At 48.8% G+C, this 24,816-nt stretch overlaps 1 protein-coding gene across 1 annotated transcript in view; it reads right to left on the bottom strand.

The window, feature by feature from the left end:
* CCDC172 (coiled-coil domain containing 172) overlaps nt 1–24,816 on the bottom strand; it is a 246,152-nt gene that overhangs the window by 81,420 nt on the left and 139,916 nt on the right. Inside the window, exons 5-6 of the mRNA XM_063963338.1 lie at nt 18,138–18,239; nt 17,953–18,055 (exon numbers count right to left, since the gene is read on the bottom strand). Of these exons, the coding sequence (XP_063819408.1) occupies nt 17,953–18,055; nt 18,138–18,239 (205 nt within the window). The remainder of the gene's footprint in view (nt 1–17,952; nt 18,056–18,137; nt 18,240–24,816) is intronic.

The raw sequence follows: 24,816 nt of genomic DNA, 5'->3' as shown, positions 1-24,816 counted from the left end.
GCCGAGTGCCGACACAGAGGTAGCTACAGCCGTGAACTACCGTACTGTGTCTGGTGCGACTGGATGATAAATAATGATATAAAAAATATATATATATCACTACTGCAGCCGGACAGGTATATATATTATATAATGACGGACCTGCTGGACACTGTCTGTCAGCAGAATGAGTTTTTTATAGAATAAAAAAAAAAACACCACACAAGTGAAGTCACACGACGAGTGTTTAACTTTTTCAGGCAATCACAATATAGTATACTACTAACTATACTGGTGGTCAGTGTGGTCAGGTCACTGGTCAGTCACACTGGCAGTGGCACTCCTGCAGCAAAAGTGTGCACTGTTTAATTTTAATATAATATGTACTCCTGGCTCCTGCTATAACCTATAACTGGCACTGCAGTGCTCCCCAGTCTCCCCCACAATTATAAGCTGTGTGAGCTGAGCACAGTCAGATATATAATATATACATAGATGATGCAGCACACTGGGCTGAGCAGTGCACACAGATATGGTATGTGACTGTCTTGTACTCCTGGCTCCTGCTATAACCTATAACTGGCACTGCAGTGCTCCCCAGTCTCCCCCACAATTATAAGCTGTGTGAGCTGAGCACAGTCAGATATATAATATATACATAGATGATGCAGGCATGCAGCACACTGGGCTGAGCAGTGCACACAGATATGGTATGTGACTGAGTCACTGTGTGTACCGTTTTTTTTAGGCAGAGAACGGATATATTAAATAAAACAACTGCACTGCTGGTGGTCACTGTGGTCAGTCACTAAACTCTGCACTCTCTTCTACAGTATCAGCCTCAGGTCAATCTCTCTCTCTCTCTCCTAATCTAAATGGAGAGGACGCCAGCCACGTCCTCTCCCTATCAATCTCAATGCACGTGTGAAAATGGCGGCGACGCGCGGCTCCTTATATAGAATCCGAGTCTCGCGAGAATCCGACAGCGTCATGATGACGTTCGGGCGCGCTCGGGTTAACCGAGCAAGGCGGGAAGATCCGAGTCGCTCGGACCCGTGAAAAAAAACATGAAGTTCGTGCGGGTTCGGATTCAGAGAAACCGAACCCGCTCATCTCTAGTAAAAAGGTGGATTTCCCAGCCGTTGCCGTGGCCACCAGGTCCGATAGACCGACCCCAAATAACTCCTCCCCTTTATACGGCAATACTTCCATATGTCGTTTGGAATCCGCATCACCTGACCACTGTCGCGTCCATAAACATCTTCTGGCAGAAATGGACAGCGCACTTACTCTTGATGCCAGAGTGCAAATATCCCTCTGTGCATCTCTCATATATAGAAATGCATCCTTTAAATGCTCTATAGTCAATAATATATTGTCCCTGTCCAGGGTATCAATATTTTCAGTCAGGGAATCCGACCAAGCCACCCCAGCACTGCACATCCAGGCTGAGGCGATTGCTGGTCGCAGTATAACACCAGTATGTGTGTATATACTTTTTAGGATATTTTCCAGCTTCCTATCAGCTGGTTCCTTGAGGGCGGCCGTATCAGGAGACGGTAACGCCACTTGTTTTGATAAGCGTGTGAGCGCCTTATCCACCCTAGGGGGTGTTTCCCAACGCACCCTAACCTCTGGCGGGAAAGGTCATATGCCAATATGACAATGCCAATGCTAATGCCAATAATTTTTTAGAAATTAGCAGTTTTTTATCGGGGGAAACCCACGCTTCATCACACACCTCATTTAATTCATCTGATTCAGGAAAAACTACGGGTAGTTTTTTCACACCCCACATAATACCCTTTTTTGTGGTACTTGTAGTATCAGAAATGTTCAAAACCTCCCTCATTGCCGTGATCATGTAACGTGTGGCCCTACTGGAAAATACGTTTGTTTCCTCACCGTCGAAACTGGAGTCAGTGTCCGTGTCTGGGTCTGTGTCGACCACCTGAGGTAACGGGCGCTTTAGAGCCCCTGACGGTGTTTGAGACGCCTGTACAGGTATTAACTGATTTGCCGGCTGTCTCATGTCGTCAACAGTCTTTTGTAAAGTGCTGACACTATCACGTAATTCCTTCCATAAGACCATCCAGTCAGGTGTCGACTCCCTAGGGGGTGACATCACTAATACAGGCAATTGCTCCGCCTCCATACCATTTTCCTCCTCATACATGTCGACACAACGTACCGACACACAGCACACACACAGGGAATGCTCTGATAGAGGACAGGACCCCACTAGCCCTTTGGGGAGACAGAGGGAGAGTTTGCCAGCACACACCAGAGCGCTATATATATATACAGGGATAACCTTATATAAGTGTTTTTCCCTTATATAGCTGCTGTATAGATTTATCTGCCAATTTAGTGCCCCCCCTCTCTTGTTTTACCCTGTTTCTGTAGTGCAGGACTGCAGGGGAGAGTCAGGGAGCTTCCCTCCAACGGAGCTGTGAGGAAAAATGGCGCCAGTGTGCTGAGGAGATAGGCTCCGCCCCCTTCTCGGCGGCCGTTCTCCCGCTTTTTTATGGAAAAACAGGCATGAGTTAAATGCATCCATATAGCCCATGAGCTATATGTGATGCATTTTTTGCCCCCTAAGGTGTTTATATTGCGTCTCAGGGCGCCCCCACCCAGCGCCCTGCACCCTCAGTGACCGGAGTGTGAAGTGTGCTGAGAGCAATGGCGCACAGCTGCGGTGCTGTGCGCTACCTTATTGAAGACAGGACGTCTTCTGCCGCCGATTTTTCCGGACCTCTTCTGCTCTTCTGGCTCTGTAAGGGGGACGGCGGCGCGGCTCTGGGACCCATCCATGGCTGGGCCTGTGATCGTCCCTCTGGAGCTAATGTCCAGTAGCCTAAGAAGCCCAATCCACTCTGCACGCAGGTGAGTTCGCTTCTTCTCCCCTTAGTCCCTCGCTGCAGTGAGCCTGTTGCCAGCAGGTCTCACTGAAAATAAAAAACCTAAAACTAAACTTTTTTCTAAGCAGCTCAGGAGAGCCACCTAGACTGCACCCTTCTCGTTCGGGCACAAAAATCTAACTGAGGCTTGGAGGAGGGTCATAGGGGGCGGAGCCAGTGCACACCAGGTAGTCTTAAAGCTTTTACTTTTGTGCCCAGTCTCCTGCGGAGCCGCTATTCCCCATGGTCCTTTCGGAGTCCCCAGCATCCACTAGGACGTCAGAGAAATACCCCCTAAAGTCTAATAAAGAAACAATAGTGGAACACAAACGGTTAGGCGTCCAGCGTCCCCCTACAAAAATCTAATTTCTCTGGCATTCATAGTAGGACACTGAAACAATGGAGAGATTTCCATAGCGGGAGATTCCAAAGTGGGCTCGGAAATTGCTGGCCATAATGTATTTGTAAGGACAGATGGCCAGTTGTTTGCTAGAGAGCTGACCTCAAAGTTTTCTACCCCTGGAATAAATAACTTATAAGGAGGAGAAAATGAAACCTGTATACTGTAAATGTGAATAGATTAAAACAACTTTTAATAAAGACGTATTGATCTGTTCATGTTTGCAGTGAGAGTACCCCCAGCATAGGGGGTAATTCAGACCTGATTGTTGGGCAGCGATTTTTGCAGCCCTGCGATTGGACAGTCGCTGCCTACAGGGGGAGTGTATTTTAGCTGTGTAAGTGCAGGGGCGTAGGGAGGGCGGTTCTGGCGGAGCACAAGCTCCAGGTACCAAAACCGTCAGAGGGCGCTGGTGGGTCCCGGAGCTGCAGGGAGCGGAGTGGCGGGTCCCGGCGCTGCAGGGAGCAGAAAGCAGGTCCCGGCGCTGCGGGGAGCGGAGGTGCGAAGTGGCGGGTCCCAGGGCTGCGTGAAGCAGAGAGATCTGGAGCTGCGGGGAGCAGAGGTTCCTGGGGCTGCAGGGAGTGTGAGACACACACACTCTCACTCTTTCCTGGCTACCTAGCAAAATGTGTAGGTAAGGGCTACTTGGCGCAATGTGTATATGGGTCTACCTGCCGCAATGTGTATATGGGTCTACCTGGCATAATGTGTATATGGGTCTACCTGCCGCAATGTGTATATGGGTCTACCTGCCACAATGTGTATATGGGGCTACCTGGCATAATGTGTATATGGGTCTACCTGCCACAATGTGTATATGGGTCTACTTGCCACAATGTGTATATGGGGCTACCTGGCATAATGTGTATATGGGTCTACCTGGCATAATGTGTATATGGGTCTACCTGCCGCAATGTGTATATGGGTCCACCTGCCGCAATGTGTATATGGGGCAACCTGCCGCAATGTGTATATGGGGCAACCTGCCACAATGTGTATATGGGGCAACCTGCCGCAATGTGTATATGGGGCTACCTGCCGCAATGTGTATATGGGTCTACCTGCCGCAATGTGTATATGGGGCTACCTGGCATAATGTGTATATGGGTCTACCTGCTGCAATGCGTATATGGGGCTACCTGGTGTAATGTGTTTATGGGTATGTGTTTGAGTATATATGGGGGGGAGGCGGGCGTCATGACATGAGCTTGCTCTGCGTGCCATGGTTACACGCTACACCTCTGTGCAAGTGTGCGATCGCATGTGTAGCTGAGCTGTACAAACTGATTTTGTGCAGTCTCTGCGCAGCCCAGGACTTACTCAGCCGCTGCGATCACATCAGCATGTCCGGGACCGGATTTGACGTCAGACACCCTCCCTGAAAACGCTTGGACACGCCTGTGTTTTTCTAAACACTCCCAGAAAACAGTCAGTTTCCACCCACAAACGCCTTCTTCCTGTCAATCTCCTTGCGAACGCCCATGCGAATGGATCCTCCGCACAAACCCATCGCTGACCGGCGATCCCCTCTGCAGCTGTCCATCGCGTCAATGTATTGCGGTGCATACGCAATTTGGATCTAATCACCTGCTGTGCGAAAACGCAGCCTAGCGATCAGGTCTGAATTACCCCAATAGACTGTTCTCTTTTCTTTTAGGATAACTTTGACTTTTGTCAGGGCCATAAACAGCATTGAAAGGTCATGATGTCCCAACACTGTACACTACCATTTGTTGTTGAATATGTCCAGTCCCAAATTGGTAAATCTTTATTTGCAATGGCCGGAGCCCTGCTCTTGTCACACCCTCACTCTAGGGGGCCATTTATCAATCACTGCATGAAGTTAGCGCCTAAGATCACATTGCAGGATGTGTATACATGGGCCACATGTATGAATTGGTGCATGTAGGGACAGGAGCTATGAAAGGAGCCCGTCCCTGCGATGTGCTCGCTTCAGTGCCGCTGACCACGAATGCGCGTCAGCTACTGCTGGGGGAAACCTCTCCCAGTGATTCTTGCGATGTACAGCCCACAACATGCCCGTTTGTGAAATGCTTCACATTCTGGAGCTTGGTAAATCTGGCAGCATCACATCCTATGGGGGTTGCAGCAGATATCTGGTACGGGTGGTATTCATGTGACCGCCGGTCAGCTGACCGGCAGTCACATGACCTCCTCCACCAGCCCGACGGGTCACTATCCCGACAGTCGGCATGCCAACCAACAGGGACTATTTCCACTCGTGGGTGTACACGACACCCATAGAGTGGGAATAGAACCCGTGGCGACCGCAGGTCGCCACTGAGCCCGCAAGGGGCTTGCTGCACTTGCCCCTCCCCGCCGGGATCCCCGGCGTCGGTATGCTGCCGGGATCCCGGCGTTGGTAAGCTGACCGGCGGCAGCAGTACTACACCCATCTGGTACAAACCCTCCTTCATACATTAAGGTGCTACTAAATATTTGTGGTTACACCACGAACACGGCATTTTCAGGGAGTAAGCTGTAAATATTGTGGCCCTCATTCCGAGTTGTTCGCTCGGTATTTTTCATCGCATCGCAGTGAAAATCCGCTTAGTACGCATGCGCAATGTTCGCACTGCGACTGCGCCAAGTAACTTTACTATGAAGAAAGTATTTTTACTCACGGCTTTTTCTTCGCTCCGGCGATCGTAATGTGACTGACAGGAAATGGGTGTTACTGGGCGGAAACACGGCGTTTCAGGGGCGTGTGGCTGAAAACGCTACCGTTTCCGGAAAAAACGCAGGAGTGGCCGGAGAAACGGGGGAGTGTCTGGGCGAACGCTGGGTGTGTTTGTGACGTCAAACCAGGAACGACAAGCACTGAACTGATCGCACAGGCAGAGTAAGTCAGAAGCTACTCAGAAACTGCTATCTCGTTTGTAATCGCAATATTGCGCCTACATCGGTCGCAATTTTAAGAAGCTAAGATTCACTCCCAGTAGGCGGCGGCTTAGCGTGTGTAACTGCTAAATTCGCCTTGCGACCGATCAACTCGGAATGAGGGCCTGTATTCGCACTTTGACGTTTTAGCAGGGCGCTGCGCCCTGTCCGAATTAAAAATGGCCAAAATGTGCTCTGCCCTTTTAGCGGCGCCCTGCTAAAACAGCCTGCCAGGTTCCTTCCCACGGGCGGAAATGATTTTGTATTTCAGGAGTAGCGCCCTACTTGTGCAGCTACTCGTCACTGCCCGGGTCGCAGCAGCTGCGTGCAACATCACGCAGCCGCCGCGGACCGCCCCCCCCCCCCCCAATGGTCCGGGCACGCCTGCGTTGCCCGAACTGCGACCCCTAAACAGCGGCTTAACGCCGCCGGCCCACCCCCTCCCGTCCAGCAAACGCCTCTGCCTGTCAGGCAGTTGCGATCGCAGGGCTATGACAGTTGTTGGCTGTCTGCCATGCGCCGGCGCACTGCGGTGCCAGCGCAGTTCAGATTGTCAGCCCCTATGATACTACACTACTCTGCCGCATTTTCTCAGCAGGCGAATGATCACTCGTTCCCTTCTTGGTACTTACCTGCTACTGAGGAGCCAGAGCTTGCTCAGTTAGAGGGGACCGCCTCTCAGCAAACTTACATTTGGCGCTCTTGAATTACACGGGCACAGCATTCTGGGCTGTTATTTAGCTGCTGGGTCAGGGCTCTGTGCAGTGACCAGTGTCCTCTGGCACACAGTGACAGACCCCTAGGAGTTAGGCACTGTCGCCCAACTTTCCGACGCCATGGTGCTTGGGGTTTGCGGATTGCTGGCATATGGAACCCTTTCTTGATGGTGCTCTGTAAATGGGATACACATACAGTAACAGAAAGATGGATTGTGTAGAAAATGTATATATTGGCAGCAGTGTATACAGCACTTAGCAGACAGATTAGCAGTACAGTTTAATGCCATGCTCTGCAGGAGGGACGTCTTAATGTATGGGGGTAAGTGTAATTATGGAGAGCTCACGCAGGGCTGGTGGGTGAGGGGGTGAGCCTGGCATTGTCTTGTGTACGCTGATTTATACGGAGTAAAAAGACAATTATGATATAAAACAGAAAGACAATTAGAGACGGATACTTTCTTCTAATGACAAAGTCGGGTGGAGAAGAAGTTTCATTTCCCAGGAATACAGCTCACACTGTAATGAAACACGACTTGTTAATCTAGAATTAAGAAACTAGAGAAAAGTAATGATTCCAGCAGAGTCCTGTGGGGAGAAGAGGCAGACGGGTGTGGATCATTAGATAGTCAGTTTCTAGGTCCACAATGTTTGGGTCGACCACTATAGGTCAACAGTCACTAGGTCGACAGGGTTTGAAAGTCGACAGGGGTTCTAGGTCGACATGTGCTAGGTTGACAGTTCAAAAGGTTGACATGAGTTTTTCATGTTTTTTTGGTGTCGTTTTCTCCGTACAGTGACCGGGAAGTCCAATTAGTGCCCCGTGTCCCCTCGCATGGCTTGCTTCGCTCGGCACAGGTTACTATTCCTAATTGTAGTCCATGTGGATCGTTAAGTATGAAAAAGTTAAAAAAATTTGAAAAACTTATGTCGACCTTTTGACCTGTCGGCCTAGAACATGTCTACCTAGAAACCCTGTCGACCTTGAAACCATGTCGGCCTAGTGACTGCCGACCTATAGTGGTCAACCTAAACATTGTCGACCTAGACACTGTCGATCTTCAGACCGGATCCCGTGGCAGACGTGGGGGGCGACAGATAAGAACATCCAAAAGGAGTTCAGCACGATACCAATCCACCTGATCAAAAATCACTCCAGCCAGAACAGAGATAGACTGAATCCTGTCCACTGTGTGTCATGCACAGCAATGGTGGGGCTACAAGGAGTAAGTGAGGCTGTAGGGGTCCAATCACAGACCGAACACAGTACAGGAGAGTAGCTGGAGAGAGAACAACGATGGAGCATAGATAGCTTCTTCTTTAGGATGTAAGATCTCACGAGCAGGGCCCTCCTCCCTCTTCTGCGTTTCTTTCCGTAACTTTTTCATACTTTACCATCTACCTGGACTATGATTGGGAATAGTAACCTGTGCTGAGTGCAGCGGGAGTGAAGCGAGGCGAGTGAAGCGAGCCATGCAAGGGGCGCGGTACACTAATTGGGGTTCCTGGTCATGTTACGGAAAAAATTACACCAAAAACAGTAAAAAAATCCATGTCGACCTTTTATGTGTCGACCATTTTCGTGTATCGACCATTTGTCCATGTCGACCAATAGTGGTCGACCTTAACATTGTCGACCATTCATACCAGTACCCTTTTGCAGCAATGTTTGTACTGTGTCTTTGTTCTGCGATGGGGTTTTTGTGCGCGCTCATTCTGTTGCAGTTTACGTATTCGGTAAGGCGTTGCAGAACCCTTGAGGCACCATATACAGGATAATAATAATCAGTCATTACTGCGCGGAAGGTAATACAGAGTCATCAGCCGTCGTCAGAGCGATGACAACAAAACATCGATAAACAGGAGTAAGATAGCGATGGAGGAGTAAGTGCAGACAATAACAGTAGGGAAGAAGCGGATGATCTGAAGCATTACCAGGATCACGCCACTAGTACAACAGGGCACTTATACCGGATAGCAGCCTGAAAGCAGCTCACACGCAGAAAACAGAAGAATAAGGGACGTAACATAGTAACATAGGCCCTCATTCCGAGTTGTTCGCTCGCTAGCTGCTTTTTGCAGAAATGCACGCGCTAAGCCGCCGCCCTCTGGGAGTGAATCTTAGCTTAGCAGAATTGCGAACGAAAGATTAGCAGAATTGCGAATAGAAATGTCTTAGCAGTTTCTGAGTAGCTCGAGACTTACTCCTACACTGCGATCAGTTCAGTCAGTTTCGTTCCTGGTTTGACGTCACAAACACACCCAGCGTTCGCCCAGACACTCCCCCGTTTCTTCAGACACTACCGCGTTTTTCCCAGAAACGGTAGCGTTTTTTCGCACACACCCATAAAACGGCCAGTTTCCGCCCAGAAACACCTACTTCCTGTCAATCACACTACGATCAGCAGAACGAAGAAATTTCTTCGTTAAGCCGTGAGTAAAAAACCAAACTTCTTATCAAATTTATTTGGCGCAGGTACGGTGCGAACATTGCGCATGCGCAGTTTGCAGAAAATCGCTGCGATGCGAAGAAAAATAACGAGCGAACAACTCGGAATGAGGGCCATAGTCGGTGAGTCAGTGATCAGTAGTCCATCGAGTTCAACCTGAGTTATCTTATATTCCCTATTCTATTCTGGTTAGAGGCTATGGGGCAAATGTAGTAAGCCTGGAGTGAAAGAAGTGATAAACCAGCGATAAGTGCAAGGTGATAATGCACCAGCCAATCAGCTCCTAACTGTCACTTTATTTACATATTGGAGCTGATTGGTTGGTGCGTTATCACCTTGCACTTATCACTGCTTTATCACTTCTCCGGGTTTAATACATCTGCCCAAATATCCTCATATATGTTTTTCCGTTAGAAATTTATCTAACCCATTTTTAAACGCATTGACTGAGTCCGCCATTACAACCTTCTCTGGCAGAGAATTCCATATTGGTATTGCTCTTACAGTGAAGAATCCCTTCCTGCTCTGAGTATGAAATTTCCTCTCCTCCAGCCTTAGCGGGTGTCCGTGGGTTTTGTGTAGTGGTCTCTTAGTAAACAACTCACCTGATAGATCCGCATATTGGTGGTCATTCCGAGTTAATCGCTAGTTGCATTTGTTCTCAGCGCAGCGATCAGGCTAAAAAAATGACAGTTCTGCGCATGCATATGCGGCGCAATGCACAAGCACGATGTACGGGCACAACGAACGATGCAGTTTTGCACAGGGTCTAGCGATGCATTTCAGTCGCACTGGTTGCCGCAGAGTGATTGACATGAAGTGGGCGTTTCTGGGCGGCAACTGACTGTTTTCAGGGAGTGTTCTGAAAAACGCAGGCGTGCCAGGGAAAACGCAGGCGTGGCTGGGCGAACGCTGGGCGGGTGTGTGACGTCAAATCCGGAACTGAATAGTCTAAAGTGATCGCAAGCGCTGAGTAGGTTTTAAGCTACTCTGAAAGTACACAAGAAAATGTATGCAGGCGCTCTGTGATACAACCGTTTGGACTGCTGCTAAGCTAAAATACACTCCCAGTGGGCGGCGGCATAGCGTTTACACGGCTGCTAAAAACTGCTAGCGAGCGATCAACTCGGAATGACCCCCATTGCCCCTTTATATATCTGTAAATATTAATCATATCTCCTCTTAGTCGTCTCATTTGTAGTGTAAACATACCTAACCTAGAAAGCCTCTCCTCATAGTCCAGAGTGTCCAGCCCCCTAGTCAGTTTGGTTGTATGCTACTTATGCAGAGTACAGTCTAACTCAGACCGGCCCAGACAGAGAAGCACCATCCTACTACCCAGCTACAAAGGGATGAAAGAGCATGATGGGCTGTATGATCCAACATGAGGCCTGTAATGTCACACAGGGACTGTCTGCGCTATAGATTGCTGCTGCTCCCATTGGTACATTGTATGAATGCTGTGTGTACATTGTGGAAGCTCTGAATGATTTCCTGTGTGTCTGACAAAGTCTTCATCCTCCTTAGAAGAAAGGGCTCACACCTGTTACAGATTGCCAGCACCCTACACTCTGCGCCGCACATATATAATACAGCGTGAGGAAATCAGCAAGCAGATTGTTATAACAGAAACCCATTTGGAATGAAATATACCGCTCTGAAGATTGATATTTTCTGCTTATAAAACTTAACATAAAATTAAATTGCAAATATTCCTCAAACTGTGGCCCCCTAGGCAATCCGTGGCTAATATAAAACATTGGTTCCGCTCCAGTGGGCCTGTTTCCCGCTATGATTTATAAGGAGAGCGCTTTCATTTCATTCTCTAGGACTGCAATAATGACGATTTGTTCTCCTGCCTATCAGAATGCCAGTCTAGATGGGCAAACAAATCCCATTTTCTAGATACCCATCATCCTATACAGTATGTATGACTGCCCCAGACCTGCCTCGCCCACCACGGCAAAGTCTTGCGTCTGGAACCGACTTAACCTTCACAAACACACACAAAAACAATTCCCGTCTCCTTCCGCCTGGAGTCATTCTCCCTCAGACGGAGGACAAAATGATTTAAGCAAATGGCAGGCGCACGCAGGAGTTCACTTTTAAATATACTCACTTTGATTAAAATGTAAATATTACAATTAAATATAGCACAGCGCGGCAAAATCCGTTCAGGCTTCTTTGTATTAAAAAAAGTGAAAGCCATTTGGTGGAGTTAAAGTCAGATGAGACTTGTCATTTACTGAGCCTGAGAGAAGGATTTGCAGAGAGAATAATGAGCTGACAGCGCGCGGACTGGAGAAGGCTGGGAGCAGTAATCCAGCTGGCGACACATGGGAGGAGGAGATATAGTGACAAATTGAATATTATGTAAAATGAAAAAGCGCCAAAGACGGCACGCGGCATTCAGAAATCATCAGCGTTAGCGGGGATAAGAGGTCCATCCTTTCTCTACGGCAAGTCAGAGATTACCTTAAGTCTGTACATTTAAATAAATTACATTATCATGCGAGTCAGGACCGGCTGTAGGTATATATGCTGGAAATAACTGCAAGCCAGTGCCTCCTGAGCCATTTACCTCACCGCACCTCCCTGATGGCCGATGTATCGACAGAAATATCGGCGCATTTTGCTGTGTGTATAGGTGGTCATACACTTGCTGCAGGGACCGCCGGTGACTGACATCATGTGACGCCAGGCACGTTACATCTGACGGACGATTGGTAAGTGTGTCTGCAACTATTCGAGTAGTACACTTGCTGGATATCCATAAGTTGCTAATCTCAGTAGATACTATGAATGGATATGAGTGGAGAGAGCCTTGGTATGAAATGCAGATAGTTTGATGTAACGTTGATGCGTTTCTGTGCAAGACACTTTCCTCAGAGGCTGTCAACTAGAACAAAGAGGGCATCTATCTTATTAATAGCAGAGGTCCTTTCCAACTAACAACTTACTATGGATCACTCTTAGGGGCATACGTATTAAGCCTTGTAGAGAGGTAAAGTACCAGCCAATTCACTCCTTACTGCCATGTTACAGGCTTGAAAAATGACAGGAGCTAATTGGTTGGTACTTTATCTCTCTCCATAGATTAATACATCTGTCCCCTTCTTCCGTAAAGAGGGATACCACTTTCGGTTGCAGAGGGTCTAGTACGCAGGACAGTCCTGTCCTTATGAATATAATATAAAGACACCTATACAAAAGCACCTGAATTTATAAAGAGACCTATACAAAAGTCCTGCCACACCTGGGACACAAGTTTTGAGTCTAAATCCACCATCTAGACAGGGACATGGAACCTGCTTTGATAGGGTATCACTGATACTACCTTGGCTATAATGAGAATAGCCATCACTGCCATAATCTTTGTGATTACTCTCGGCTCTGTAGCCAGATGAAAGTGAAGATGAAAGTGCTAGTGCAAATTACTGATAGAATCTGAGCAGACATGGATGCTCTTCCCAGACTGGGACATGAAGATATGCATCCCTGATATGTATGGAAGTGAGAAGACTGCCCTGTTCCATGTCACATTTTGCTGTTTTTAAAGACCTTATCTTGGATTCTGGAATAAAATCCAAAACAGCTCTGCTCTTCCAGATCACCACTCCAAAGAAGATTAAAGAAAGAATGGTGAGAGTGACAAACTTTCCTGCCTGTCGGAAGATAGACCTCTTGTTGGGAGGAGAAATTAAGTTGTAGCATTGATGCATTATTCCTCCCACTCAGGTAAGTGGAGTTGGAACACTAATCTCACACCCACCACAATCCAGAGTCTGACCCGTGATTTGGAACACGGTTCCAAGCCGAGTCAGACACGGTATTTACCCATTTTGTCAGACACGGTATTTACCCATTTTGCATAGCGGCGCCGATCTGGGATATACCCGGGTCGGCGCCGTTTACACTAGCACCTGGGAACAGTGCCAGCGCTTCGAGCTGACGTCAACTCCTGGAACAGCATACTGGCCGACCGGTGGACAGCTGGTGTGCGGCCGCCAATGGGCGGGGGGTATTCAGGAGGATGCTGTCACACTGGAGACAATCAGGGAGACATTACAGCCTCCCTGCATGGTAAGCATGGCCTGGGTAACTTGTTTCCAATGCAGCTCACCCAGTTATTTCCTGATAAAAACCCTGCTAGGGTGACTAGGCCCGGGCAGAGCCATTTCCACTGACAAAAATCCCGGGTTGGTGCGCGTTTATGTGCAAAAATCCAGGATGTCAGTGGAAAAGGGGTAAAGAGGCTGCGCTCCACCTCCAGGAGCCCATTGTGCCAGTGTTTATGCTGACACGCCTCAGAAATACCTCGTCACCAACCGGCGAATGCCTCTGCCGGTAAATCAGACAGAGGCGTTTGCATTACTGCAATGCAATCGCATTTCCCTGTTCACACACATGCATGTGCTCACTGGCCCAATATTCGGGGGTATGCCTCACAGGTACGGATCCAACCTGAATAAGGCCCAATGTTACCACAGTCTCCAAAGTGCAGTGAAGCAAGTTACCTTTTAGACTTTGGAGGTGCGTCTCAGGCTCTGAGCCACATTATGCACAAGCCTCAATCAGGTCCTTGTCCAGGACAACATCATTCCAGTATTCAGATGTCCAGGTGAGCAGCTGAGAGGGCGGGTAACCAGACTGCAGCCTTACCCAGTGTCCAGATCTGCAATCTACACAAAATGTCCAGCTCTGCAATCTACACAAAATGTCCAGCTCTGCAATCTACACAAAATGTCCAGCTCTGCAGTCTACACAAAATGTCCAGCTCTGCAATCTACACAAAATGTCCAGCTCTGCAATCTACACAAAATGTCCAGCTCTGCAATCTACACAAAATGTCCAGCTCTGCAGTCTACACAAAATGTCCAGCTCTGCAATCTACACAAAATGTCCAGCTCTGCAATCTACACAAAATGTCCAGCTCTGCAATCTACACAAAATGTCCAGCTCTGCAATCTACACAAAATGTCCAGCTCTGCAATCTACACAAAATGCATTTTACTGGGGGCGTATTGTGGGGTAATTCAGACCTGCTCACTAGGCTGCATTTTCGTACAGCGGGCGATCAGGTCCAAACTGCGCATGCGTATGCACCGCAATGCGCAGGCGCGTCGCATGGGTACAAAGCGGATCGCCGATCAGCGATGGGTTTGTGCGAAGGATCCATTCACACAGCCGAACGCAAGGAGGTTGACAGGAAGAAGGCGTTTGTGGGTGGTAACTGACCGTTTTCAGGGAGTGTTTGGAAAAACGCAGGCGTGTCCAAGCGTTTGCAGGGCGGGTGTCTGACGTCAGTTCCGGTTCCGGACAGGCTGATGTGTTCGCAGCGGCTGAGTAAGTCCTGGGCTGCGCAGAGACTGCACAAGATCAGTTTGTACCGCTCGGCTGCACATGCGATCGCACACTTGAAAAGTGAAAATACACTCCCCTATGGGCGGCGACTATCTGATCGCAGGGCTGCAAAAATCACCTGCTAGAGATCAGGTGTGAATTAGGCCCTGTGTTCCTGCCTTCTACACACAAAATGTGTCCAACTCACCATGAGCCTCCATGTACCCATCTCCTGCACCGCCCTCTACACCACATGCTCACCCCTCCGCTGCTGGGGGAGCACAGGAAAGAGGACCAGCAATCCGTATCCACACTCACATAGAACGTTTTCAAAAAAACTTTTACAAAAAACACATTTCTATACAGTGAGAATACAAACTTATTACACCAAATACTGTAACACAAACCATTCAAACATCCCAACATGTATACAGTGTGTAGCTCTAGAATAATTACAGCGCATAGAACCTGAGCTGGAGACCTGCAATAACCTACGGCTGTCCAGGGGATAGATAGACAGTGTCCTGTTAGACAGTCAATAGATCGACACCATATGTTAGACAGACATTAGGTTGACAGGGTGAAAAGGTAGACACAGGGATTTTTCAATGTTACATGTATTTGGACTTTTTCATGCCTTCTCTATCCATGTCGGCATAGAGTTGGTTATTAACCTTGTGGCGGGCGCAGCGAGGGGATGTCTTTCTGCAGTTGGGGTCCCAGATGAAAAAACTATCCACATACAACACAAAAATGGAAAAAAAATCTAATCTACCTTTTTTTATGTCGACCATTTTCACGTCGACCTTTTGACCCTGTCGACCTTTTGCATTGTCTACATTTTACATGTCGACCTTTTGACTGTCTAACATATGGTGTCTTTCTATTGACTGTCTAACTAGACACTGTCTATCTGTTATACCACACCCAATCTATGAATACCCGTTTGTAGGTATTAGTCATATCTCTCAACTGTCCCGATTTTCGCGGGACAGTCCCGTTTTTTGGGGACTGTCCCGCTGTCCCACCCGCGTGCCGCAGTGTCCCGCGGCGGGGGGGGGGCAGTTGGGAGGCTCTGCCTCTCGCTGCCCTGCTAAGCAGAGCAGCGGTGAATAGACGCTGTGTGCATGCGCACAGCGTCTATTCACTGGAGTCAGAGGGAGAGGGGGCATGCCAGCGGCTCACAGAGTGCTAGGCATTCCCCTCAGTGACAAAACCCCCTGTTCTTAGGCCACACCCCTTTTTTGGCAGCGCGCACAGCTTCACTGCGCGTGTGTCCCTCTTTCTACAAATGAGAAGTTGGGAGGTATGTATTAGTGTTCTAGAACTGTGAAGACGGCCCCTCCAATACTCTGCACTCCGTCAGCCACACAGAGCCAGTGCTTATTGGGACTGCACTCCGTCAGCCACACAGAGCCAGTGCTTATTGGGACTGCACTCCGTCACCCACACAGAGCCAGTGCTTATTGGGACTGCACTCCGTCAGCCACACAGAGCCAGTGCTTATTGGGACTGCACTCCGTCAGCCACACAGAGCCAGTGCTTATTGGGACTGCACTCCGTCACCCACACAGAGCCAGTGCTTATTGGGACTGCACTCCGTCAGCCACACAGAGCCAGTGCTTATTGGGACTGCACTCCGTCATCCACACAGAGCCAGTGCTTATTGGGACTGCACTCCGTCAGCCACACAGAGCCAGTGCTTATTGGGACTGCACTCCGTCAGCCACACAGAGCCAGTGCTTATTGGGACTGCACTCCGTCATCCACACAGAGCCAGTGCTTATTGGGACTGCACTCCGTCATCCACACAGAGCCAGTGCTTATTGGGACTGCACTCCGTCAGCCACACAGAGCCAGTGCTTATTGGGACTGCACTCCGTCATCCACACAGAGCCAGTGCTTATTGGGACTGCACCCAGCTGCAGGAATTCGGATACGTCGCGGTGGGTTGTACATCATCTAGGCTCTGTGGATCATACATCGGTGATCCCCTGCCAGGGAAGTGGGATTGCACTAAATTGCACAGGAATCAACGCCCGCCAGCATTTGCCTAAAGAACATTACTCATGGAAACGGTAACAGGCTTTTCAGATTTCTGTGACACTAATACCTATAAACAGACCATCACAGATTACTGTACGTTATATGCTCTATCATTATTTTAGAGACACATGCTGTGATTTTTAAATTGTTTATATTACAGTATTTTTTGGAATACATTTAATTTGTATTCTCGCACCATTCAGGAATGTTTTTTTTTTTTAAGAGATATTATTGCATACTCGTGCACTGCTCACAGCCCATTGTTCTTTGTATCTTGGGATCATTATCAGGCACTACCTGATTTACAGCAGCTGACATTTGTGTAGTGTGTATGTTATGGATATATACGCACAAGTCATAATCACACAATCACACACACTCCCACCAGTCAGGGCGGTTATGTATAATCGCATTGTCACCACCCAGATCCTGCCCTGATATGCCCCAGTTCAAGGATATCCAAAACGAAATCTGGTCAAGTTCCATCCTACTCAGAACAGCATAGAGATGCGCTGTGTGCAGAGACACCCTGCGTCCATGATAAGTGATCCCCTCTATGGGGCTAATTCAGACCTGATCGTAAATGTGATAAATTGAGCACATCTACGATCATCCACACTGACATGTGGGGGGACGCCGAGTACAGGGCTAGTCCGCCCCTAATGTCAGTCCGCCCCCCCCCCCCCCCCCCCAGCGGCGAAGCTTTTGTACTTGAAGAGTATCTCCCTACCAGCGCAGCTCCTGTGCGCTGGCAGGGAGCTACCCGTCGGGTTGCAGTGGTTGCGTGTGACGTCACGCAGCTGCCGCGGCTTGCCCCCCGCACGGTCCGGGTATGCCTGCGTTGCCCGAACCGCGCCCCTAAAACAGCGGCCAAACACCGCCGGCCCGCCCCCTCTCGCCCATCGACCGCCTCTGCCTGTCAATCAGGCAGAGGCGATCACAGGGCTGAGACGGCATGCGCCGGCACACTGCGGCACCAGCGCATGCACAGTTCAGACCTGATCGGCTGCTCTGCGAAAACGCACATCAGCGGTCAGGTCTGAATTAGGCCCCATGTATAAATCACCCAGGATGCAGCATGTCAGGCAGAGGTAGCTGTGCCCTGAGACTGTCTAGATGTGGCGTGATTTGAGACATACATATGGGGAACCTCAGACTGCGGGTACATAGGACGCCGCGTGTCCTGACAGAGAAAGCCTCGGACTCTGCGCTCTCACCTCAGACATTCCGCATCACTCTGAGGCTTCTGGCTGACTGCAAGTCTCTCAGCTTCCAATCTCTTAGTAGTACTACTGGCTTCAGCAATCTCCGCGTCCCAACCTATGGAACAAGTGTCACACAATGTACTCGTGCTAAAGTCACTGTCAGAAACTAGAGTAACCAATACAATATGGCAACTTACCTTTTACTGTTTCCTGCAAGTCGCACAGTTCCCTCTGGAGGGCGCTCCTCTGCAGATGGAGACTATGTAGATGCACATTTTCACTTTTTAAGGATTGTATTTCTAGAGAACAAAAAAAGTGAATATAAAGTCCTGATTTTTTTTTGCACTTATAATTTCGCTGATTCCATTGGGGTACACTGTGACCATACGGGTGGTCCCTGGGTAATGCTAATTATGCATCATGCACAAAGGACAGGAAAGTGTGAATTTAGGTGTGCCACCGCAGTGCATTCTGATAAGATTGGTACTGGGTGGCACAGATGGTGTAATGGTTAGCATTACTGCCTCACAGCGCTGAAGTCATAGGTTCAGTTCCCGTCATCAGTGATCAACCACTCTGTGTGCTGTCGTCGCTGGCCAGGGCGGGAGGAGATACAGAGGAGCTGAACTCTGAGTGGACTTTGGGCCTAATTCAGATCTGATCGCTGGGCTGCGTTTTTTGCTGCCCTGCGATAAGATAGTCACCATCTACAGGGGGAGGTGAAAAGCGCAGTCTCTGCGCAGCCCGGGACTTACTCAGCGCTGCGACTGATTCCTGCTGATCGGGGCGGAGCTGACATCAGACACCCTCCCTTCAAACGCTTGATCCCGCCTGCTTTTTCCGGACACTCCTGGAAAACGGTCAGTTTCCACCCACAAACGCCCTCTTCCTGTCAAACACCCGATCCCGTCGCTAGACGCCGATGCCTGTCGCTGTTGTGCGGCGCGCCGGCGCATTGCGTCTCAGACGCATGAGCCGTTCAGATCTGATCGCACGCTGTGCGAAAACGCACAGCAGCTATCAGATTTGAATTACCCCCTTAATTAGTATAATCCTGCTTGCTGTTCACTTTATTTCTAGATCTCCTTGAATAAAGCTCACCTTGTTTTCACTGTATCCCACTCTGCTGTGTGATCCCTGATTCCCAGGATACCCAGATCATCCGGTATCCTCACATTCTGGGGTCAGCGGAGGAATATCACACAGTTCCTGCAGTGATTCCAGGGAGCAAGTAGAAGTAACGCTAGCCACGGAGAATATCAGCATGGAAAGTCAGCCAGGAGGTGCGGCCAGCGGTCAACGGGAGGATGCCATGAGAGAGCAGGAAAAGTTTTACTGGACAGCTCAGAAACCTCACCTGTAAGGATATTGCAGGATAAATGGAATTGCTTATGATGGGAATGAGACCCAGGAGACTCTGGAACTGTGGGATAGGGCACACATGGAGGGATGAAGGAAGAGGGACCGACAGGCAGAGGAAGCACTTCTTTCAGACAGTTACCGGAGTCAGACACCCCTATTCCTGCCCTTCTCCAGAGCTGGCTGGGGGCGCTAGGTGAAGGGACAACCCCACAGGAGAGAGCTCGGGTGATCCAAGCAATACTAGGGGTACAAATCCCTACTGCAAGTGGAACTCCAGAGTCACTCCGAAGGACTGAACAAGAGAAACTGTTTAAGGATGTTCCCACATTTTAAGAGAATGACACTGGCACGCCCTTCCAGATTTTTGAGACCCTCATAGGAATGCACAGGATACAGCCAGCTGAATGGCCAAAGTACTTGGGGACAAGTCTCACTGGCAGGGCTCTAGATGCCTACTGGGCCCTAATTCCCCAGGAATGTAGACTCTACGATTGTATAAAGGCATTGCTAGCTTAGTTCCAGATCACTGCAGAATCTTATTGTCTCAAATTCAGGAAGCTGAATAATGGTAGGACTGCTTACTACCAGGAGTTTGCCAGGCAGCTACGACAAGCCTGTGGGAAATGGCTTGAAGGAAGACAGGCTTCCACTGTGAAGCAGATCATCAACCTAATCGTGGTAGAACAACTAATGATTAAGATGGCACCAGAGGTACGGGAGTGGGCAATGGACTGGAAACCTGGCACACCTGAGCAAGCTGTAAAATGGGCTGACGTATATATAGCCAGCTGTCCCCAATGGAGAGTCTTCAGTGCAATGGTGTGATAATGGATGGGGTTTATATTGTGGACCTGGTTCTGGGGGAGGAGCACGCAACTATGCAAGGTTACCTACAGACTGTGACAGTGGAGGACCAGCAGGTACAGGGCCTACGAGATTCTGGGGCCTCACTCACGTTGACTAAGCTGGACCTAATTCCTGCCTCCTGAGTTATTCTTGGACAGAACATACGAATTGCCACCGCCGGGGGACAACAGGCCGATATCCCCATTGCCAAGTTACATATGGACTGAGGAGCTGATCAAGGAACAGTGGAGGTCGGAGTACTCAAGCTGCTACAAGTCAAGGTCATCCCCCGGAATGATATGGGACAGGGACTGGTGACACGCTTCATCCAGGCAGTGACCAGAAGCCAAACACAAACAGTGGTGACTCAGTCAACAGTAATAGAACAGAACCAATCTACCCAGACCACAATGGTGACTCCAGTCCCTTGTCCAGTACTTTATACAGATGGAGCCACGCTTATCTTGGCTTCCCTGCTGTGCCTAGGCGCATAAGCCTTTCATCTATTGTTCTCAGCTGCAATACAAAACAGAGAGAACAATGCATCAGGGGATTAAGTCATTACAGCAGGGGATTAAGTCCAACTGTCCTGGCTCAAATAATCATATTAAAGGCCAAGATGAAGATGTCTCTATCTGTAGGTAGACTTGAGGGAGGTGGACTGGAGTGATTTCCGACAGGCCCAATGGAATGACTCCTCCCTGAGTAAATTGAGGAGCATAGCTGACCTGGGGTTGGAAACACCTGGTGGAAGCAAGTTAGTGTGGGAAGAGGAATTACTGTACTGAGTGGTTGTTCCTCTGCCAGGAAACAGTCATGTCTACTAAACAGTTGGTGGTACCTACACCGCACAGAGCACAATTACTAGCTCTTGCTGACGACATTCCAGCAGTCGGGCATTTTGGCACCCGTAAAACACTGGCCCAGCTGTTGTGGAATGTCTTCTGACTGCGGATCCCTGGAGACATTAAGCAGTATCGGACATCTGCAATACCTGCCAGGGATTGGGGAAGCCACAATGTTAAGCTCCTCTGCACCCATTACCTATTATAAGGGAGCTTGTCACCCATGTTGCCATAGACCTAGTCGAACCATTAGCTATTTCCAGTTATACGGGCAGAAGTATGTCTTAATGCTGGTGGCTTTGCTGCACACTACACTGAGGCCATGTCATTCACTGACACAGAACATGTTGCGCAAGCACTGACGGGCATCTTCAGTCGGCTCAGGTACCCACAGGAAGACGTCACAGATCAAGGACTCCAATTACAAGGTAATATAACACTAAAAAGACTCCTTCGACCTTATGTACAGTCCAAGGGGAAAGACTGGGAGGGAGCCCTGCAAGAGTTTCTATTCGTCTTATCAGGAATCCCCCAGGCATTTAGCAGATATTCTCCATTTGAACTCTTGTATGGCCGGAAAGTGCGGGGGCCTCTAGACCTGGTCAAAGAGAGTTGGGAGAAAACTTTTCAAGAACACCAGCAGGTCATTTTCTAATATGTAGAGAATATGTGGAATCAGATGAGAAGATTACTGCAGTTACCCCAAGAGCATCTCCGGGAATCACAGGAGAGACAAGGGGAATGGTATGACTCTCACATTCAAGACTGCAAGTTGCATCCTGGGCAAAAGGTCATGGTGCTTATGCCAGTGCGGAGAAACAAACTGGAGGCTACTTGGGATGGACCATATACTATGGTAAGGCAGGCCAGTCAATTACGTGATCACCTTGAATAAGAGAGGGAGTACCTACGTACCTTCCATTTAAATCGAATCAAGACTTATCGAGATTGTTAAATACCATGGCAGTATGTTTATCTCCGATGGAGACACCGGAAACTGATCCATTGCCTGACCTTTTGGGATCTGCTAAAGAGAAGAAAAGAGTGGAAGCATGTCAGATGGGACAACAATTGAATGTGCCACAGCAGCAAGAGATGCAGATGATCTTAGAGGCTGAATGAGGCCAGTTTTATTGTCAACCCAGTCAAACTGACCTGGGAGCGTAAAGCCCATCCGACAAGTTGCTTGTCAAATGACCCCAGATGTTATGAAAACAGTAAAGACTTAGATTGAGGAGATGCTAGCTTTCGGGCTCATCAAGCCATTTAAAAGCCCATGGACTGCTGGGGTTGTGTTGGTTCACAAAAATGATTGGACTACATGGTTTTGTGTGGACTATCGCATATTAGGGGTCATTCCGAGTTGTTCGCTACCTGCTTTCGTTCACAGCGCGGCGATTAGGTAAAAAAGCGGCATTTCTGCATATGGTGCACAGTGCACACGCGCGATGTACTTTCACACAAAATTATGCCGTTTCACACAAGGTCTAGCGACGCTTTTCAGTCGCACTGCTGATCGGTGAGTGATTGACAGGAAAGGGGTGTTTCTGGGTGGCAACTGACCGTTTTCCGGGAGTGTGCTGGAAAACGCAGGTGCGTCAGGTAAAAATGCAGGAGTGGCTAGGGAAACAGGGGAGTGGCTGGCCAAACGCAGGGCGTGTTTGTGACGTCAAAACAGGAACTAAATAGACTGAAGTGATCGCAAGGAAGGAGTAGGTCTGGAGCTACTCAGAAACTGCATGAAAAAATTTCAGCACTGTTCTGCTAACCTTTCGTTCGCAATTCTGCTAAGCTAAGATACACTCCCAGAGGGCGGCGCTTTAGCGTTTGCAATGCTGCTAAAAGCAGCTAGCGAGCGATCAACTCGGAATGAGGGCCATTGAACAAAGTAACCACAATTGATGCTTACCCTGTACCCGCATTGACAAGCTACTAGACCAGAATGGAGGGGCCAAGTTTGTCTCGATGCTGGACCCTGGACAAAGGTTACCGGCAAATCCCACTTACCAAAGATGCCCAGTAGCGTTCTGCCTTCATCACTCCCGTAGGACTCTTTGAGTGTTCTACCATGCCTTTTTGGGATGGAGAATGCCCCTGCCACATTCCAACAAATTGTAAATGACCTACTAGAGGGGTGTGAAGACTTTGTCCAAGCCTATCTCGATGAACGCAATGTATTTTACTGTACTCTAGTGAGACTATGTGTACTAAACCACCTTGTAGCTGGAAGTCATAATTCACAATATTCACAAGGAAGAAATTGAGTGGTGAATGGGCTGCGCACAAGGCTGCCTATAAATACCAATATCCAAAATAAATGTCTCTCCAAAACACTAGAAAACAGTATGAACACAGCAAAAAAAGGATAAATATACAAACAGGCGCCTGGACAATAACAAGATTTTACTCACCGGTAAATCTATTTCTCGTAGTCCGTAGTGGATGCTGGGGACTCCGTAAGGACCATGGGGATTAGCGGCTCCGCAGGAGACTGGGCACAACTAAAGAAAGCTTTAGGACTACCTGGTGTGCACTGGCTCCTCCCACTAAGACCCTTCTCCAGACCTCAGTTAGGATACTGTGCCCGGAAGAGCTGACACAAATAGGAAGGATTTTGAATCCCGGGTAAGACTCATACCAGCCACACCAATCACACCGTATAACTCGTGATACAATACCCAGTTAACAGTATGATAACAACTGAGCCTCTCAACAGATGGCTCAACAATAACCCTTTAGTTAGGCAATAACTATATACAAGTATTGCAGACAATCCGCACTTGGGATGGGCGCCCAGCATCCACTACGGACTACGAGAAATAGATTTACCGGTGAGTAAAATCTTATTTTCTCTAACGTCCTAAGTGGATGCTGGGGACTCCGTAAGGACCATGGGGATTATACCAAAGCTCCCAAACGGGCGGGAGAGTGCGGATGACTCTGCAGCACCGAATGAGCAAACTCTAGGTCCTCCTCAGCCAGGGTATCAAACTTGTAGACTCTTGCAAGAGTGTTTGACCCCGACCAAGTAACAGCTCTGCAAATTTGTAAAGCCGAGACCCCCGGGCAGCCGCCCAAGAAGAGCCCACTTTTCTCGTGGAATGGGCTTTTACAGATTTAGGGTGCGGCAGTCCAGCCGCAGAATGTGCAAGTTGAATCGTGCTACAGATCCAGCGAGCAATAGTCTGCTTAGAAGCAGGAGCACCCAGCTTGTTGGGTGCATACAGGATAAATAGCGAGTCAGTCTTTCTGACTCCAGCCGTCCTGGAAACATATATTTTTCAGGGCCCTGACTACGTCCAGAAAACTTGGAATCCTCCAAGTCCCAAGTAGCCGCAGGCACCACAATAGGTTGGTTTACATGAAAAACTGATACCACCGTAGGAAGGAATTGGGAACGAGTCCTCAATTCCGCCTTATACATATAAAATACAGATAAGGGCTTTTGCATGACAAAGCCGCCAATTCTGATACACGCCTGGCCGACGCCAAGGCCCACAGCATGACCACTTTCCACGTGAGGTATTGTAGCTCCACGGATTTAAGTGGCTCAACTCAATGCGACTTCAGGAAATCCAACACTACGTTGAGATCCCACGGTGCCACTGGAGGCACAAACGGGGGCTGACTATGCAGCACTCCCTTAACAAAAGTCCGAACTTCAGGCAGTGAAGCCAGTTCTATTTTGGAAGAAAATCGATAGAGCCGAAATCTGGACCTTCATGGAACCCAATTTTAGGCCCATAGTCACCTCTGACTGTAGGAAGTGCAGAAATCGACCTAGCTGAAATTTCTCCTTTGGGGCCTTCCTGGCCTCGCAGCA

This window comes from Pseudophryne corroboree, chromosome 3 (genome assembly GCF_028390025.1).
Source record: "Pseudophryne corroboree isolate aPseCor3 chromosome 3, aPseCor3.hap2, whole genome shotgun sequence".
Lineage (NCBI taxonomy): Eukaryota > Metazoa > Chordata > Amphibia > Anura > Myobatrachidae > Pseudophryne > Pseudophryne corroboree.
Note: the sequence above shows the minus strand (reverse complement) of the source record. Positions and strands in the feature narration are given on the sequence as shown.